The following is a 17805-nucleotide window of genomic DNA, read 5'->3' on the forward strand; positions in this document are numbered from 1 at the left end:
AACCCTCTGGGACCAAGTAGATACTGATGACAGAAGCTCAGGCTATCAGTGAAATCCCAAGGCTGCCAAAAGTAAATGCTAAGAGGTAGGATGTGAACATATGCAGTTATAGGCCTTTAATTAAGTATATAGTAAGTCACCTTGAAAGGTTTAATATCCCTCATTAAAAAAAAATCACAGGGGCTGGGAATATGGCCTAGTAGCAAGAGTGTTTGCCTTGCCTCGTATACATGAAGCCCTGGGTTTGATTCCTTAGCACCACATATATACAAAAAGGCCAGAAGTGGCACTGTAGCTCAAGTGGCAGAGTACTAGCCTTGAGCAAAAAAGAAGCCGGGGACAGTGCTCAGGCCTTGGGTCCAAGCCACAGGACTGGCAAAAAAAAAAAAAAAAAAAAAAAATTTAAAAAATCACAAGGTGCTTGGTTTTGTTTTTTTAATTTATTTTTTTGCCAGTCCTGGAACTCAAGCCTGGGTCCTGTCCCTGAGCTTCTTTTACTCAAGGCTAGCACTTTACCACTTGAGCCATAGTTCTACTTCTGGCCTTTTCTGTTTATGTGTACTGAGGAACTGAAGCCAGGGCTTCATGCTAGACAAGCACTCTACCACTAAGCCATATTCCCAGCCTCATAAGGTGTTTTAAAGAGGATTATTCAATTGATCAAACATCAAAAGGAGAAATGTATCCTCAATCATCTCAGGAAAAAGAAAAGAAAAGTTGTTTTATTGGGGGGTAAGAACTGTGCTCTCATGCAACCAGACCTGTTCCCACAAAATTACTGTCAAAAGTATCTGCTTAGGAAGTTCAATGGCTTTTTGTTTGATTTAGTGTAAGATCTACTTCATCTTTCTGGGTCTGAGTGTCCTCACTTCATTGATTACAGTCATAATAATACTTTCCATCTACCTTTCCATTAGGAAGTACCTAGCATGGAATCTGGTACCACAGAGCTGCACAACATACACGCCTTCTTTTTGTTCTCAATGTGGCTATGGCAGTACATACCCATCATAGGCACCACTGACAATCCTCTTGTTGTCAAACCGAATGCATCGGACCAACTCTTCATGTCCCTCCAGAACTCTTAAACAGGCACCACATTCGATATCCCATAGCCTTGAATGAAAAACAGACATCTGTGAAACAAATTCCAAACATAACTCAAGTTCTTCCGTGTTCATACAGATAAGCCTTTTTTCACTATCATTAAGATCTTTATTGCTATTTCACTCTTGTTCCTTACCACATAATATATATGTATATATGGATATACATTTATATATATGTATTCTATGTATATGTGCATGCATATGCATATGTATATGTACATATACACATATATATGTGTGTATGTGCATGTATGTATAGACTCAGGAGAGAACTCAAACCATGTAATTCCTTAGAAAGGCTAACAACAGTCCAACAAAATCAACACCAGAAAATGAGCACTTGAAAGGTTGCTGGGATCAAGGGGCGAGAAGTAAACAAATGAAGAGAGGAAGGGGGAGGAATGCAGTCATAAAAGTCAATGCATATCCTATGAAACTAAGACAACTGAGGGAAGGGGTGGAGCTTGGAGGGATGGAATTGATGAAAGTAGGGACACTGATCAACATGTATTCTGTTCATAAACTGCTTTGCTGAATGGCAACTCCTTTGCACAACTGCTTAAAGATAATTTAAAAAGGTATAGAAGTACACTTAGAAGGAATCACTCTAATTTTTGTCTGACACTGAAACTCAAACTTGCTATCTATCTGATGCTTGCTTTCATTTATGTTGGTACTCTACCACATGAGCCAAACCTACAACCCTTTGGAACTTTATGAACAAGAAACTTTGATTTTGCTTAATGTCTAGGCATTATCTTCAAGTCTGAGCAGAAGAAATCACATAGGCAAATGGTCTCAGAAGGATTTTTACTGAAGCAGTAAAGAAAAGGCATTCACAGAGAGGAAGAGGCCCTAGCCCAGAGACCAAGAGGCCAATCAAGGCTGGAAATGGTAGACTAGCATGCTGACATCTCAATCCTGATAAGGGTTATGGCTGTCAAACTTATACAGTCAGAGTGGAAGACACTAGGTATACATACATAGTGTCTGGGAAATATAAACTGCTTGACTACTTAAGCCTTTTCCTCTACATATGATTTACATAGTGGAAATTCACAAGTGCTCTCTAATTATGAATTTAAAGAGATTTTTTTCTTCCCTTTCCGACATTGTGATTTTTTATAGATTTCTTGCAAAAAAAAATCACAGTAAACTAGCATATATCAACAAAGTGACAGTCATTTGTACAAGAAAGGTGTACATGGTAATAACACTGGGCTACAGAAGCCCTCAGAAAATCTGCTCTAAAAAGTAATGAGGGTTTCTCTGATCTACTTGTACAAACTGCAGAGAACTACTCACCTCAGAGACTATAATGAGGAAGTTAAAGACAATTTACTGATGAAATATAATGCAATTCCACAAGGCATTAGAAGCTCTAAACTAACATTTACATTTCTTAAAGTGAGACTAGTGCTGTTAACTCACATACACCTATAACCCTAGCAACTTGGGAGGCTAAGGAGTATTGTAGCTTAAGAGCTGGCCACGACAGAAAAGTTCATGAGATATTCTTCTCAACCAATAGCTAGACAAGGTGGCACATGACTATCATTCTGTCTTCAAAGGAAGCATAAGATCACTGTCAAAGTGCATGCCCAAGCAGGAAGTAAGATTCTATCTCAGAAATAATCAATGCAAAAAAGGGCTGAAGGTGTGGCTCAACAGTAGAGCACCTTCTCAGCAAGCTGCATTCCCCCAAACAAACAAATACCTGAAATAAAGAAAAATTACAATTTTACATCACACTGCAACCCATAAATAAGTATGGCTATTCTGCTAAAAACAAAATAAGACTTAAGCAGAGGATTAAAAAAGGAAATTGGCTGGGGATATGGCCTAGTGGCAAGAGAGCTTGCCTCATATACATGAGGCCCTGGGTTCGATTCCCCAGCACCACATATACAGAAAACGGTCAGAAGTGGCGCTGTGGCTCAAGTGGCAGAGTGCTAGCCTTGAGCAAAAGGAAGCCAGGGACAGTGCTCAGGCCCTGAGTTCAAGGCCCAGGACTGGCCAAAAATAAAAAAATAAAAAATAAAAAAGGAAATTTTGAACAGTTATAGTTTTGTTTGCTTTTAAAAAGAAAAAAAGCACAGGGCACTCGTGGCTCAGGACTGTAACACTAGCTACTCAGGGGCCTGAGATCTGAGAATCACAGTTTGAATTCAAAGCCAGCCTGGGCTCTTAATGCCAACTAACCACCAAAAAGTTGTAAGTGGATCTGTAGTTCAAGAGGTAGAGTGCTAGGGGCTGGGGATATGGCCTAGTGGCAAGAGTGCATGCGTTGTATACATGAGGCCCTGGGTTCAATTCCCCAGCACCACATATACAGAAAATGGCCAGAAGTGGTGCTGTGGCTCAAGTGGCAGAGTGCTAGCCTTGAACGGAAAAAAAAAAAGAAGCCAGGGACAGTGCTCAGGCCCTGAGTCCAAGCCCCAGGACTGGCCAAAAAAAAAAAAAAAAAAAGAGGTAGAGTGCTAGCCTTGAGAAAAAAGCTTAGAGACAGCGACTAGGCCCTGAGTTCATTCAGCCTCAGGACTGGCACTCCCACACCCTCTAAGGAATCTTGAACTTAATCTTTATTTGGCCAAACATTAGGCAAGCTGGATATAAACACCAAAGTTATAGTCACTTCTGTAACAGTACTAGCATGTTTGAAATAGTAGAGAATGACTTCTGATAATTAAATATTTATGGGACAGTCTTACTAAGATATAACATGTCTATATCTACTCATACTTATTAAAAAGCAGGGACTGTTGAAAAGGGAAAAGGGAGGTAAAACAAACAGCCAGGAGGAGATGATTTTAGAATGCAGTCTTGAGAGGGAAATGAAGTGCCCTGCCATTTGTTGGGAAGGGAAGTGGGACTCCTGAAAGAGGAAAAGCAGAGTGAGTTGGGCTCAATTCCAAGTGCAGTTGAGGTTATAAAACTATGTACTGGGAGAATCCTGGAAGACTATCAAGGGCATACAGTTTTCCCACTTGAACTGCAGTTCCAAATAACTTTATGAAAGTTTCTAAAATTTTCTTGCCTAAAGCATCCTATTTACTGAGTCATTGGAGCCTTGGGACTAGCAGAGATAAGTCACAACAGTATGGCAAAAATAAGCCTGCTTTGTCAGCATTTCTACTCACCTGATAGTGTTATCCGATGATCCACTAACAACTAGCCGATCCCGGTACTGGAGGCAGGCAATACCTCGCTTATGCCCATTAAGAGTACGAACAAATTCACAGGTACTAGTGCTCCAGACCTATGGGACAAATAGCATGGTTTTAAGAATAAACAGAGGAAAGTCCTCCCATAATATACCCTTTGAGAGAGAGAGAGAGCGCTGAGTATGGTGGTATACGCCTGTGATCCCAGGACCCTGGAGGTGGCCGAAGGAAGATCCAAAGTTCCAGGATAGAGAGGGCTGGGAATATGGCCTAGTGGTAGAATGCTTGCCTAGCATGCATGAAGCCCTGGGTTCGATTCCCCAGCACCACATATATAGAAAAAGCCAGAAGTGACACTGTGGCTCAAGTGGCAGAGTGCTAGCCTTGCGCGGGAAGAAGCCAGGGACAGTGCTCAGGCCCTGAGTCCAAGGCCCAGGACTGGCAAAACAAACAAACAAACAAACAAAGTTCCAGGATAGACTGGGCTGAATGAATAACAAGTTCTAAGCTAGCCTGAATGACATAACAAGAGTGTGGGAAGAGTCTCTAACATTGTCTCTAACAATGGTGCAAACATAGAATCATCTAACTCAAAATTGGAAGCTGAGGGAGAAATTGGACAGAATGAAATTGTCTTACCTGTTAAGTGATAAAACTGAAATAGAAGGTTGTGAAATCTCTAACTCTGAGATCTTCATAAAGAGATAATGCAGGCATCTATTTGCTTGGAGGAAAGAGTTTGTGGCAGATTTTGTGTTTTTATGCCAGTTGACATGTCAACCCTAATATAACTGATACAAATACCTCCATTTATTTGGCCATATCACCCCTAATATTACCTATGTGGAAAAGATAATCCCTTTTGTTGGGAAATAATCTGCAAGATTTAGATAATCACACTTAAGATATGATAAGCTAAGTAAAAAGATACATAGTAACTGTAGTACCATTAATTATTATACCAGCTGCGTTTGTGGTTGAGATGAGCATTTACATAAGGGGGGGGGGGGTGGACCCCTACCTCATATCATACACAAAAGTTTAATACAAATGACCTAATAATCAAACACCTAAATGGAAGAATTGAAATTATACAACTCTCAGAAGAAAATACAGAAGTAAATCTCTGTGGTCTGGGCTTAGGCAATGACTTTTAACAAAAGCACAACAAACAAGAAGAAAAAAAATGATAACCTGGATGTTATTAAAATTAAAATTATAGCCAAGTGCTGGTGGCTCACACCTGTAATCCTAACTATTCAGGAGGCTAAGATCTGAAGCTCACAGTTCAAAGCCAGCCCAGGCAGGAACTCTGTGAGACTCTCATCTCCAATTAACCACCAGAAAAGTGGAAGTAGAGCTGTGGCTCAAAGTGGTAGAGAGCACTAGCCTTAAGCAAAAGAGCTCAGGGACATCGTGCATGCCCTGAGTTCAGGCCTCACAATCACCCCCCCCCAAAAAAAATTAAAATTATTTGTGCTTCAAAAAAGTGGTAAGAGGGCTGGGGATATGGCCTAGTGGCAAGAGTGCTTGCCTCGTATACATGAGGCCCTGGGCTCAATTCCCCAGCACCACATATACAGAAAATGGCCAGAAGTGGCGCTGTGGCTCAAGTGGCAGAGTGCTAGCCTTGAGTAAAAGGAAGCCAGGGACAGTGCTCAGGCCCTGAGTCCAAGACCCAGGACTGGCAAAAAAAAAAAAAAAGTGGTAGGACACCCCAAAGAGAGGATAATTATATATCTCACAAGCAACTTAAATCCAGAGTATTTTTTTTTATTAAACAAACATCTTTATAACCCAACCATAAAAGGACAAATTACTTAACTTTTACAGGGGCATAGATTTATATGAATTCCTCTAAGGAGGCAAACAAACAGCCAACAAGCATATGAAATTATTAGTTAATAATCAATATTACTAGTCACTAATACTCCTGCATACCCACCTGGATAGCCAGAATAAAAAAGACACATGAATGGAGGGAGAAATCTTGCAAGCTGACTGTATGAAAGCATTGTTTTGTCTTAAGGCCCAAATCCTTTCGACTTCCAGACACTGGTCTTGTATTAACTGGTGTGAGCATGAAGCAAGTTAATGCACACAAACCCTGGTTGTCATCTTTCAGATTACCTAATCTAATGCTTGATGCAATACAGTCTGCGATTTGTGGGGCTATTCACCAGAATTCTGTCTGGTGATGGTCATTAAAAGAAGATTCTTTGTGAATGTTCAACCCCTCATATATTGCTGGTAGGATTGTACTTTGAAAATAGTTCGGCAGTTCTTCTAAATGTAGGGGAAGGAGCAGGTAGGCAGTAGAGTTGACTGCTACTAGATATGAAGTGTTTGGCTAAAATTTGATTTTAAAAGTTCAGAAAACATATAGTTCCAGTGTTATACATGATTCTTAAGGCCACTGAACTATAAATGCTGAATTGTAGTACAGAAATTCTATCTGGGTAAGGCTGTTATAAAATAATAAGAAAGCTAATAGTTTTTAAAGCTAGCATTGATACTGAAATGGAAATACATTTACCGTATATGGTGGGACATCATAGAACACAGGCCTATATCCACAAAGGCAGGGACATGTCTTGTTCATCCTCATTTCTCTACTATAAGCCCTCAAAATTAAGTGAATAAAATGAATTAAAACTCTCCCCCTATCTAGTCCTGTAATCTCCAACACAACGCTTCATTGTGGGAGTCATGTTTGTGAAACAGATATGAATGCTGGGAGGGTGAAGTGCTTATGTGACATTCTTAGCTCATAGATTAATTTGCTGTCTCTTAAGAAGGGACTGCTTTCTACTGTGAACCATTGTCTATTGGATGGCTTTTCTTCTTCTCTGGCTAGTGACTGTGTAGGCATATGGGATGGGAGTAACTCGGGTTGTTTCCACTCCTGCCAGGTTCCGACTGCCATGAGCCACCTCTGCTTTTTCTGCTGTTTAAGGGACAGGAGCAGGCAGGTCCTAATTGCAGAAACTTACTTTGATGGTCCTATCTCCAGAAGCAGACACGATGTACTTGTCATCAAAGTCTACTACATTGACAGCAGCACGGTGTCCAACCAGGACACGGCGTAAAGTGATATCAGTGGCAGAAGCCATGTCCCACACAGCGATGGAGCGGTCCTTGGAACAAGTCACCATCAATCCATTGCTGAAGCGTAAGTGCAGTACAGCCTCATTGTGATGGATCAGTGTGTTCAGAACTTCACCTGTATTCACATCCCACACTCTAGAAGGGAACAGATACACATGATGCTTAATTACTATGACAGCCAGGGAAAGATCCTTAATGTACTTAAGTACAAGCTTTAAAAATTTTAATAAATAAAATCAAACAATTAAAGGTGGGGTGGTGAGCAGCAGCAGCTTTCTTGCTTGCTGAGAAGTGCTGTGATGATTTAGAGAAGGTAGGTAATAGTGGCTCTGCTCAAGTTTATTTGAAACTCAGGTAGGTATTCAAGTTTGGTGTCTAAAGGCTTGTGGTGATGGCAATGATGCCCTCTAAAGACAGTAGGTTTCCAGCAGGTATGTGGTGACAAAAGCAATGCTTGGCAGTGGAAGACAAGCACAAGCATGAAGTTTTTGCTAACTTCAAATCAAAGGTATGGGAGTGTTATGTGCAACCTTAAATGTCAGAGCTTTTTTGCGGTCCAAATCTCCTCGGAGACCAAGTTCCCACAAATCAGAGGAGGGGAAAGCCTCTGACTCCAAAGACTGAGCCATTATCTGTGTTAAAAGCAGCTGCCTAGGTCCAAAAGGACCAGGAGCATGGCTAAAGCCTAGTAATGAAAACTAACTGAATAAGAGAAACTGTGATACCTCATGCCAAACCCACGGTGTAAGAGTGGACTTCACTTATGATCCCACCTAGCAGGCCTCACTTTTCTTTTGCAATGAAACATTACCACTCTCATCTTTCCTTGCCCCTTGAACAGCAACTAGAAACTAAAGCTTTCACCACCGGAAAGGCTATCAATAATCTTGTGTTAAATATACATTTCAGGTTCGAAATGTCCTTTAACTCTGGAGAAATTATTTAACTTCTCTGATCTTGATTTTCCAACAGAAGGCTGATGTGAAAGCTCAGAGAATATACAAAATAACTACGAGATTATCTGGCTTGCAGCTTTCACTTGCCTTATTCCTCTCAAAAGGCTCTACAAACTGCCTCTAATTCTCTCTGTGGCACTTACTATACTTCCTCCTCTCTACTCTAGACCACTGGTTCCCAAGAGGAGAAAGCAAGCTAAAGAATGCATTTTATGGGAAACCATGACATTATCTCTATAAAGCAGGGTAAGAGGACTAATACACATTTTAAAAAGAGCCAGATCTAAAATACTGCGACTTAATTAATTATACAGGTCTCTAGGCATTTAAACACAGTAAAACCAAAGGAAGATACTCTTAGGAAAGGAACAGAAAGGCACAATGCCCATGTGCATACATACACATACACATACACATACACATACACACACACATCAGAATGAAACAAAGTTTTCTTTTTTGCTGCTTTTATTTTCTTTCCTTTTTGTTCTGTTTGTTCATTTATAAGTCTTTGGGAATATAAGGGGAAGCACAGAAATGGAGGGACAAAGGGTGAACACATGCAGCAATGGTACTTAACGAACACTACAGTAAAAATGAACTACACAACTTATGGGTGGGGATGAGAGGAAAGAACTGGGAGACAGCAAGGAAGGGATGACATTGCCTAAAAAGAAATTACCCTCTACCTAACTTATATAACTGTAACATTACCTTGACAATAACAATTTAAAAAATTTTAATTAGCTTTCCTGCCCACAATTACTTAAACATCTACATTAAAAAATGGCCTTGAAATATAGCAGATAAAAATGTATATGAAATGTGTCAATCTTATAAGCAGGTGTGCAACTCACTCTCCTCATGGAAGAATGACCAAGTGGGAGCAATCAAGTTAGAATACTCACCTCACCGTAGAATCTGAAGAGCCAGTTACAATGACACGCTCATCATACTGGAGACAGAGGACAGAGCCTGTGTGTCCTGTTAACACTTTCAAACATTCCAGACTGGTTTTATCCCAAATCTATTGAGAGATGATCAACCACAAATAGTGATTTAGTGCAGAACATTTTTGCTTATGTTAGTATCCTGCCTTGTGCTCTGGATCATAAAAGGTTCTATGTTACAGTAAGAGATAAATATCAAACAGGTGAGAAATGACAAGAAGGAATACGGGAAATACTGATGCATTTCTAGAAGCAACACAGTGCTTTGCTTAATTTGAATCCTTAGCTATTGTACTAAATACACTTACCAATAGCCTTATAAAGGAAGTTTTAATATAAAATCTTTATAGTTCATGCATCTTCTGTGGCAACATCTATTAAGCCTTTTAATAATGCATATACCTTATATTTACAAAAACAAAAAATGAGAAATGAAATCTTCAACATTTGGGGAAAATCTCACAACAAACTATGAAGAGTTCCCCCCCACTCCTTATCCCCACACCCACTGTGTGTATTATGACTGTGCATATGCTAGTACTGGGGCTTGAACTCAGAGCTTGAATGCTGTCCCTTAGCTTTTCCACTCAAGGCTGGTGCCCTGCAACTTCAGCTATAGTTCCACTTCTGGCTTGTTTTTGTGGTTAACTGAGATAGGAGTCTCATGAACTTTCCTGCTTGGGCTGGGTTTGAATTACAATCATCATACCTTAGCCTTTGATTAAGCTAGGATTACAGGCATAAGTCACCAGAGCTTAGCTATGAAGAGTTTTGGGGGTTGGGTTTTTTGTTGCTATTGTTTGGGTCTGTCATGGGGCTTGAACTCTGGGCCTGGGTGCTGTCCCTGAGCTTTTCAGTTCAAGGCTAGAGCTCTACCACTGGAGCCACAGTGTCACTTTCAGTTTTCTGGTGGTTAATTGGAGATAAAAGTCTATGGACTTTCCTGCCTGGGCTGGCTTTGAACTGTGATCCTCAGATCTCAGCCTCCTGAGTAGCTAGGATTACAGACATGCGCTACCAACACCCAGCAATGAAGAATTTTTAATGAGAAAATGCAATGCCTTATTATAGTTACACATTAAAAATCAAGATTAAAAACTGTCTAAACTGTAACATAACTCTGTATATATGTGTTTGTATGCATGTATATATGTATATGTGTATATCATATATTTAAGATAAAAGAAAATTAAATATAAGCACTGCTTGTTTGTACAGAGTGCTCTTTGTTCCTACCTGTCTTCATAGTTTTTCTTTTCCAAAATGTCAGGTATTTGGAAGCATTGGCTTCTTTAACTTAGTAATATGCATTTAAGATTATTCCATGTCTTTTTGCATCTTGAGAAGTTAATTTCTTTTTAATGTGGAAAATTATTCCTTTATATAAATATATCAGTTTATTTATCCATTCACCAATTGAAGGTCACTTTGCTTGTTTCCAAGTTTTGGTGATTGTGAATAAAGCTGTTATAAACATATGCACAGGGTTGGGGTAGACATAAGCTCTCATCTCCGTTGAGTAAATACTAAGTAGTGCCAATTAATGGGTCATATGGCGGCAGTTTTAGAACTGCCAAACTGCCTTCCAACGTGGCTGTATTATTTTGCATTCTCACCAGCTATGAATGAGAGGTCCTGTGGCTCTACCTCCTGACCACCATTTGTTCTAGCTGTTAACCACGCTAATAGATAACATATATCACACTGTAACTTTAATTTGCATTTTCCTGATGATACATAATGCATGACATCTTTGAAATGCTCTTTGCTATCTGCATATCTTCTCTGGTAAAATGTCTATTAAGGTATTTTCCTATTTTTTAAATATGGTTATTTTCTTATTGTTAAAGATTTTGCACATTTTGGATAACAGTCTTTATCAGGTATGTCTTTTACAAATAAATAATTTTCTGCCAGTATGCAGCAGAAATTATTTCTTCCTGCTCTTAACAGCATATCTGACAGAGCACTTTTTTTTTTTTTAATTTACGTGAGGGCTAGCTCATTTGTCCTTTCTTTCATAGATTATGCTTTTGGTGTTGTATCACCAAGCCCAATATTTCACCTGATGAGCACGTAATCCTATTCCCAGTTTTTACTCAAGTGAATTAAAAACTTACACTTTCCAAAGACCTAATATGCATTATTTATAATAGTTTTATTCACAATTATGAGAAATTGCAAGCAGTACAAATGTCCTTTAATAACTAAGTGGATAATTATGGTGTCCTTAAGAAAATGTAATACTATTCAGCAATAAAAGTGCATTAACTTGTTAAATACAATACACACATCTCAAATGTATTGTGCTAACTATAAGAAATCAGACTCAAAGACTACATTATAAAAATCCATTGAACAGAAATGGAGGGGCAAAAGGTGAACAAATGCAGAAGTATACTCATAGGACACTATGTTGAAAGTAAACTATATAACTTGTGGGTGGAGATGGGAGGGAAAAACTGGGAGTGTGAGGGAAGAGGTGACGTCCAAAACATAACAGACTCATTACCTAACATGTAACTGTAATACCTCTGTACATCCCCTTTATAATCATAAACCTAAAATCCACTGTTAGTATAAATCCTTTGATAGGATGTTCTGGAAAAGGAAAATAAATGATAGGATCAGGAAAAAAGATCACTGGTTTCTAGTGCACAGGGGGTTAAGTGGTGAAGATGTGATTTCCAAGGAGGAGGACAAGGGGATGAAGGGACATACAACTATTCTTTACCTTGATTATTACTTTGGTTATCAAAATAACATCATCAAAAAGATTGATCTTCCTTGTATATGTATGTGTTTTTAAAAATCCTCACTATTTTCTTCAATATGATGAGCTTATTAGCTACAATGTAAAACAGTCACCTCATCTGTCAAACCAACTAAACAGAGAAGTAATGCAGTTTATTATTGAAAAGTGAATAGAAACAACTTAAGTTGCTCTATGGGGTTTTTTTTTTCTTCTCATTTTAATATTGGAGCCCTTGTCAGAAAATATAAAAGCCAATGCTTTCATTTCCAGTCAAACCAAGAGTATTTTCACCAGCTAGCAAAGTAATCAAGGACCTAGTGAAACCGGAGAACTTCTTATTTACACTTAAACAGAGAACATTGTGAGGGCTTGCTTAGAGGAGCACAAGAAATGAGGTGGTCCAGGTCTTTATTCTCTGGTTCTAGTTCTTCCAAACCACTCTGGGAGCTGCTAAGGTAGAACAGAACAGATAAAAACCAATCTGTAGTAAATATTTGGTTGAAATATAACCAATATTTCAACCAATATTTTAAAAATTTTACACACAAACGCAGCGGTTTACCTTAATAGAATTATCTCGCAGGCCACTGATAATTTTTTCATCATCATACTGTAAACAGTAGACTCCTTTACTATTTTCAGAGCGGCACTGAATCCTCTGTAAGTTATGGCGCCCACATCGCCAGTTAGATTCTATAGTCTGGAAAGAAAGGAGGTAAAAGATGAGTTTTTGTGAATTAATTGTTCTTTTAGGTTTTAGAATGTGTCATTTTTTTTCCAGAAGAGCATACCACTGCTACTGTCTGTGGATAGGAATCACACTGTTTTCCAATTAATAAATATTTTGTTTCCAAAAACTTTCCCTGCCTGTCTGGTAAACTGGCACAGGACTTCCAGTGAGTTTTGGGTTAGGTTTGAAATGGTCTAGACAGAATTCAAAATGTTTAGAAAAAGTTACTGACACCTAAATGTCATTTGCACCTAAAACATACAAATATACAAGACTTCACTAGGTTATTCTCTAATGTCCATTACAATATTTGGCAAAAGACTGCTGGACATTAAGCATTCATGACAATGTACGTATCCAATTAAAGCAATGTCTTGATCATTCAGAGAAGATAACATGTAACTAGTACATGTCAACTACAAAGAAAGAATTTTGTCATCAGTTTTTAATATACCATCAAACTAAAACCACTTCACAGAAGGGCACATTTTAGTCCCATCTGTCATTCTTCTGATGCTCTCTGGGATGTTAATATATTCCAGGTACTGTGAAAGCATTTGGGATAAAAACATCAGGAGACATCCAAGAAGCATTCAAATGAGGCACAGACCCAGGTAGGGTAGAACACACCTGTAATCTCTGTACTAAGAACTAAGGCAGGAAGCTGGCAGGTTTGAGGGAAGCCTGGTCTTCACAGTGAGACCTTGTTTCAAAAACAACCAACCACTATCACCATTACCACCACCCTCCTCCTACACACATACACACCTTTAGTATGTATGCACACAGCATCCAGATCTAGAGGTAAAGATGGTCCTTAGCTTACAACGGTTATACTTAAGGTTTTTCTTGGCTTTGTGATGCAAAAGTAATACATGTCCACTATACTCTGAATTTTTATCTTTTCCCTGGAGGTTTGCAATGCTAAGATGCAGCAACAAGATACTCAACCACAAAAGGAAACAAACAACCTACAGTGTACTGAGCTGTGAGTTTCAGATAGGTTAGATGAATTTAGTGCATTTAACATATAATGAATTTGTCATGATGTAATCCAATCACAAATTAAGAAAACATCTGTATTCTAAGTTTACCTGACTGAAAGATCAGTGTAATGACCTTGCAAGGAAGTTCACATTACTTCTCTTTTACAAACAAGGAAATAGAAGTTTAATCTTTCCAAGACAACAAAACTATTTACTGGACTAGCAGGAAGTCACATCCAGTTCCTTCTGATTCAAGTCTATGAAGAAATATAGCTCTACAGGCAGTGAACAGAGAGAGTGTTAATAAAACATCAGTGCCACAGAGTGATGTTATTGAACTCTGTACTCCAGAATGGAGGGAGATCAAGGGCACTGCAGCCCAAGACTATCACACGGGGTTTAGTAAGGAGGTAGAGGCCCAGAATAGCCTGCCTTTGGAAGTGGAGACAAATTTCCCCAGGGTCAAAAATGGCAAGGTCTCTAAGAGCAATTAGTCTAAATTTTTGGTTCTTGAAATTAGGGAACAATAATGACCACAATACCTGGTCACACTTATTTTAAGGTATAGTTTCAAAGATTATTTCTGAATACGTAATAGCCTAATTACTTAAACCTTAAATATCTAATCACTAGCTCTGCTAATGTTTAACAAATCATAAATCCTCTTACTTTGAAGAAAGTAGCCTCTGTACTCTTGAAAATGTTAAAATTTCTCTGGTAGTATGCTTTCCAAGTACTATGTGTTTTCCCTCCATACCCACTGGGATTGGCTTCACAACTCAGCACAAAAACCAAAGTCTACAGATGTTCTAGTCATATAAATACACATGCACACACAAACACACACAAATAATGGTATAAGATTTCCATATAAACTATGCATATACTCTCATAAACTTCAATAATATCTACATCAGTTTTTACTACCTAATTCAACATAAATGTTTAAACTATTGTTTAGAGAACCTTTATCAAAAACAAACAGCATATGTTCCCGTTAGCATTTGTTCCAAATACTTCTGACCTATATAGTTGGCTGAATCTGCAGATATGGAATAAAAAGACCAAAGTATTTTCTAGCTAACTGAATTAGCCTAGCTCTGAAGCAGGATTACTGCCACATTTTAAAAGAAATGACAGTTCAGATATTAATATACATACACCTTTAAGTATTAAAAGGTAATGCCTCCATCACTTATGGCCCCGGTGTTTAGCAAAGGTCTTAGAAGTATCTGTACCTTCAAAGAGCCATATACAGCTTTGAGAGAACAGGATGGTGTATTTACAATACGTTGGGATACAAGGAGGTTGTTATGGAGATGCCAGGAGAACGTACTAGCCCATCTGCTATGAAGTCAGGACATCTGAGCCTGGGTCACCATTTCTAGTGAGTTAGCAAAATGTTTTAATGTCACTTTTCAGAACTATCTCTGGTACCTGTGTCAAGGCAAACATCAATCTGTCTGTATTACCAACTTTTACAAAGGGGATCCAGACTATAAAGAACTTCTCAAACTGAACACAGTGCTTTTAGAGAAGTGTTTTGAAGACAGTGACAGGCATATACTAACTGAGGAGGCAAAATTTGCCAGTAACTAATCTACTTCCTGGCCTGTTACCGTAGGCACTAGCTATTCATATTAGGTGAGAGCACTGGGAGCCAGTAGAGTTGACTCCATGCAAACCATAAGTGCTACAAGACTAACACAAAGCATTGCTTACACACATATTGTGTAAGTTGCTAAATTCACTGAGCAGTGTTTAAGGGTTAAAACAGAATACAATTGCTTTCTGTGTTTCTTTCCTTTTTTTTTTTTGCACTAGTTCTGCAGCTTGAACTCAGAGCCTGGGCACTGTCCCTGAGCGTATTCCATTCTGCTCAAGGCCAGCACTCTACCACTTAAGCCACAGCACCACTTCCAGCATTTTCTGTTTATGTGGTACTGAGGAAACAAACCTTGGGCTTTATGCATGCTAGGCAAGTACTCTACCACTAAGCCACCTTTCCCAGTATTTCAATGAACAGAAATGGCACATTTACAATTACATGGGCTGTCTGAATTTTTTTTCCCATTTAAGGGAATTTCCTACATGCTTCTCTACTGTTCTAAAACAGCCACTTGAACTGGGTGACTTGGTCACAACTTTTATTATCCTTACTCCTCTGAAGACATACAGAGAGAAGCAGGGCCTTAGCCACAGAGTCAACCTAAGACACCCCCAATAAAGGCTGGACCATACTGTTTACTCCCACCCAGTGCTTCTCAAACTGGAGATAGAGGATAGACATCTCAAAGTTATGCTAGGCATCACACTTCTTTTCTTAGTACAATGTCAGGAAATAGCTTCTCTTCTCAATGCTTATAAATAGCCCAAGTTTCTACATAGAAAGACATTTCTAAATTTTAAAAAAGGAAAAGGTTGTGAATAATTTCCAGTGGGCCATTTTCAGAAGTCCCCAGCTAGGGCTATTTAAAAATACAACTAGGTTCCTAAATCCCAAGGCAAGCATAACTTGCTAGGACCAGATCAGGGAGTCCTAGACAGCTGTAGCCACACAAGGTACTCTCCTCAATTCCCAAGGCCACCCACACACAAAAGCAGCTGACTGTGCCGGCCCGAGAAACACTACCACCAACTCTGTTGACCTCAAACTCATAATTAGAAAAACTAGACCTTTAAAAGTGGCAGGCAGCCCACTATAGTAGAAAATACCTAGGTCAAGCAGCAGCTTTGGCAAACAACTCAGACTATCTGAACAACAATTTCCTCCTCTGTAAAAATAGGAATAGTAATATCTAATCCCTTAAAAATATTAGAAGGGATCAAGTAAAATTAGATATGTAAAGTACTCATCACGATGTTTGTGGAAAACACTGACCAAATACAGTGGCCCAGTTAAAAAAAAAAAAAAAAAGTCTTCTCATCCAAGCAACTAATGTCTTGATCAAGGCTGAAAATTAATGCTGCTAGCCTGAGCACTCCTAATATTTCAGGAAGATGGCTTGGTCATCAAATGGAACTTAACTACTATCAACAGCTGGCATCTACATCCCATACAGGTGCACCCCTCTAATTATGTAGATACCTGCCACTTCATTTCACCATCACATGGTATAGCTACTGGAGGGAACAGTTGGTGTTTTTTTGAGAAAGTGTAAAATCCCCTTACCCTATGCAAAATTTCAAAATACTGGGAAAATAGCCATGACACACAGAGTATATAGCAGCATTTAAATTTGTACTAGAGTGGAAACAGATGTCTCAGTATGGAGGAATAACATTATTTTTAGAAGCCTAAACACAACTGGGTGGGTGGGCAAGTTTCAACATTTACTGGTCAAGACAATGTTAATATCAAGTTTTGCAAACCACAAAAAAGCTCTCCACTTTCCCTGAATATAGTGTGGTTTATAAAGAAGTGTGATCCAGCACACCATCATTTTCCCAATGGTCTATCCCAAGGAGAGGCTCCAAAGCCTCTACTCCAGTATAAAGGAAGAACTAGGTGTACTGCATGAATGGGGTCTGTCACTACTGTGAAATGTTTTCCAAAGAGAAATATTTAAGGTCAGAACATCAGAGCTTTGCTACAGTGTTTTTGTGTATGGACATTTGGTGGCTTGGGAGTAAGAATCTTAGTTTTAACAATTTGGGGATCACTCTAGTAATAAGCAATAAGCAATAAGCCACCATTAGTAAATGTAAGGATGATTGTGACTCTGAATAGCAAAGGAGAATAGGGCTGCCTCTCTTAGGAATGAACTCTGGGCTTTCCAGGAATCCCAGAGGCCCTGCAAATCCTTTCTATGTGGTAAGAATACCCAGGAGAGATCAACCTTTGCAGAAATCTAAGAATGAATGTTTACTCTCTCTAGGCTTCATTTCTCAAAAGATCCTTGCGAGAATAATGGGAGCTAGCCACTAAATCAAGTTGTCTACATTTTTCTTAAAGTTTAGCCTGTTTTTAGTGGGTCAATGTGGAAGGGCAAAGTTCAGTAATGAACATTTCCTTGTGCTCATCAAACAAATCCAGGAAAGGATGGA

At 38.9% G+C, this 17805-nt stretch overlaps 1 protein-coding gene across 7 annotated transcripts in view; it reads right to left on the reverse strand.

Moving 5' to 3' along the window:
- Fbxw11 (F-box and WD repeat domain containing 11) overlaps positions 1–17805 on the reverse strand; it is a 103050-nt gene that overhangs the window by 12352 nt on the left and 72893 nt on the right. For all 7 annotated transcript variants that reach the window (XM_048333937.1, XM_048333933.1, XM_048333932.1 and 4 more), the window contains 5 exons: positions 12605–12742; positions 9246–9364; positions 7267–7516; positions 4250–4368; positions 1006–1116 (listed from right to left, as the gene is read on the reverse strand). In XM_048333937.1, the coding sequence (XP_048189894.1) occupies positions 1006–1116; positions 4250–4368; positions 7267–7516; positions 9246–9364; positions 12605–12742 (737 nt within the window). The remainder of the gene's footprint in view (positions 1–1005; positions 1117–4249; positions 4369–7266; positions 7517–9245; positions 9365–12604; positions 12743–17805) is intronic.

Source organism: Perognathus longimembris, chromosome 25, assembly GCF_023159225.1.
Source record: "Perognathus longimembris pacificus isolate PPM17 chromosome 25, ASM2315922v1, whole genome shotgun sequence".
In the NCBI taxonomy this organism is placed as follows: domain Eukaryota; kingdom Metazoa; phylum Chordata; class Mammalia; order Rodentia; family Heteromyidae; genus Perognathus; species Perognathus longimembris.